General features: G+C 42.7%; 1 protein-coding gene across 1 annotated transcript in view; it reads right to left on the reverse strand.

Annotated features, from left to right (window-relative positions):
- ablim1a (actin binding LIM protein 1a) overlaps positions 1-2,168 on the reverse strand; it is a 58,805-nt gene extending 56,637 nt beyond the window's left edge. Inside the window, exon 1 of the mRNA XM_048269488.1 lies at positions 1,851-2,168. Coding sequence (XP_048125445.1) covers positions 1,851-1,863 — 13 coding nt within the window. The 5' untranslated portion in view covers positions 1,864-2,168. The remainder of the gene's footprint in view (positions 1-1,850) is intronic.
- Positions 2,169-2,815: the final 647 nt, after the last annotated feature.

Consider the following 2,815-nt stretch of genomic DNA (forward strand, 5'->3'; position numbering starts at 1 on the left):
ATTTTATACATTGCTATCGGCCCAGAATTTCTCAATCAGTGCATCCAAATACCAAAATGTTTCTGGTAACAGCAGCTGTTATTTGAGGAAATTGACTTTTTGAGGGGCTTAAGGGGAGACCTGAAGCTGCATACCAACTTTTACTGAGCTAGGTTCGTCCAGGCGGTGTAAACCAAACAGATGCACAGCAGTCTGAACCCTGATAGCCTGTTTTTAAAAACAGCTAACCCACTGATGTAAATTCCTTCTTAGGAAATGACAAGCATTCTTCCCTTCCATTGCAATTTCCACTGTAAAGCTATACCCAGCTTCTGACTATTAAACCATATTTCAAATCTCATTCATTCCAGCCTCTCACTTCCTCTACTTCCAGGGCCTTGGGGAAGACGGTCCTATTTTAATATGGAGGGATGGTCAGAGAGCCAACACACAAATCCTCTGGAACATTGTTTGCGACGGACGGGGGAACAAAAAATGAACATCTGTGTCAGTAATGCAATCTCTGAAAGGGCTTTTGCATGAGTCTGTTTTGAGATTTTCATCTTAAGGCACTTGGCAGAGATTCAATGCAAAACAATTATATTGTGATGTAGTGTGTGTGTGTGTGTGTGTGTGTGTGTGTGTGTGTGTGTGTGTGTGTGCACTTGCATTTTGTCAAAAACGCTATAATCCATTATGCCAGTGCAACTTAGAACTATTTTTTTTTCTCCTAATAGACACTGCAACTAAAATGGCACCATGTTGTCCCCTCTACAGTTGCATGACACCACACACATCCAAGCTCTTGGGTTCATAGAAGGATAACAGGCACTAGTGCACAGGGTAAGCCCTCTGTCTCTATGAAACCTGCTGACCACAGTTATGCACTGCAGGAATACAGGTTTCTGTCAGTTCATCTGCTGAGTTTCTATAGACCAGTTAAAACATTCCAAACACCATAACTCAACCAAGGATGCCAACCACACCATGCCAAGGTGGCCTACTCAAGAGGAGACAAAATATAAGTGTCAGATGTCAGTACAAAGATGTCAAAACAAAGCCCTTGAAGCATGCAAACAATTGGTTGTTGGCTAAATTCAGTTTGCCTTTTAGTCTGCCTCTCTCAGATATTTATATAAAAACGTTTTATAATATTGACAAAATGTCACCTTTACTACGTCCAACATATTTCTGACGTTGACTTTGGATAACACTCACACAAACAGTGAAGTGAGTGTGTTTTCAGCTCGTAGCTATTTCAGAGTTTTCTGCTATGTTACCAAGTTATTGGACACAACCGGCTACTCCGATAGCACCATCTGCTGGTGAGAACTGAGAAGTCTCCTCGTCTCGGCATCACTTGCAGTAGTATGCTTAGGCGTTAAGTTCTAGAGTTCAGAAGCAAGATAACGTTAGTCGCCTACTAAACAGATGCATTCGTTCGTTCGTTCATTCTGCTTCAGTTTCAGTTGTAGTATTAACACCATTACTTGGATGAAGACATAATAAGTAGCCTACAGGAGGTCATAAAAGTAGCATACACCAGGCAGATGTGCCATGCCAAACGTGCCTGGTAAAACAATATCAACAATCCTCATCGAATTACAACCTATTACATTCTGATGGCATTGCAACAGTGATAAAGACCAGTTTGCATGCGGTGATCCCCCCAATCCCACAAAGATGTCTTTGGATTTGCACAGGCGAGGTGGCACCCATCCGATAGCCCACATCTCTCTTTTTTATGCTAAGGTCATTGACTGCTACCAGTTATTTACCACTTAATGCAATGATGTACAGCTTTTTTCTACCGGGCCATGGAATATATTAGGCTCCCCCTTGGATATATCTTATATGCTGCTGTTGCTTACCTTTTGTAGACATACCCAGCAGACGTGCACCAAACGAGAATAAACAGTTTTTTTCCCCTCAAAACAATGTTTGCTCGGAATAGGTTGATGGTTACATGGCAATCGTGGCTCCAAGTGGTTTCAGTATATTGCCATGTCCTCCACGAATAACACTAGCGCTCCATCAACGTTTGGGCGTGTCCCGGCATGAGAAATCAATGCGCAGGTTATTAAGTTGCATGGCATGCTCAGAGTGGCTAAATTTCCCGTTGTCAGATACCCTAGAACGCACGTTATCACCAGATGTAGCCTCACAGAGTTTCTTACAATGCTACTGAGATCTCAACTTGACGGAATAGACCAGACTACAGTGGCGTCGTTAGACCTGGGCATTCGGGGCTATAGCCCCGGATCCTCTGAGGATAGCCCCGGATCTATGGGCCGTCAACAACAACAACAACAAAAACTCTAATCGTGAATGAAATAAATAGCCCCGTAGAAGAGACTTTTGTGTTTTGTGTCCATTGTGTGCATTAACGGCAGCGCAAGAAAATCTGACGTGATCTGGGCAGGTTTAGAATCATTTGTTGCAAAATGTTGCAATTTCAATTCTCCTCTACGCTATTACGCATTGCTGTTTCGTGCTTCTACTAACTACCTATAGCGAAATAAGTGTACAGAAGGACAAATGAATACCAGAAGTTTCTTTAGAGAAAAAAGGACAGAGCAGGGACAAGAAGTGGAAACTCAGTGTGTCATCATCTCCCGCAACCCAGGAGGACATTTCGATCAGCTCAGTTTCAATATATCGTGATTTACTATTGAATCACATGCGCAGTAAATATGGTAAACCTGACCTCGTTTGAGGGGGCTTCCAAGCAATGCATGTTGGGCTTGATTCTGACACAATCCAAATGCATTGCTTTCAAGGCACCCATAGCCCATTAATTGAAGGGGATGACGTCCAAATGTTTATCCCGAGACGA

This window comes from Alosa alosa, chromosome 18 (assembly GCF_017589495.1).
Source record: "Alosa alosa isolate M-15738 ecotype Scorff River chromosome 18, AALO_Geno_1.1, whole genome shotgun sequence".
Classification (NCBI taxonomy): Eukaryota; Metazoa; Chordata; class Actinopteri; order Clupeiformes; family Clupeidae; genus Alosa; species Alosa alosa.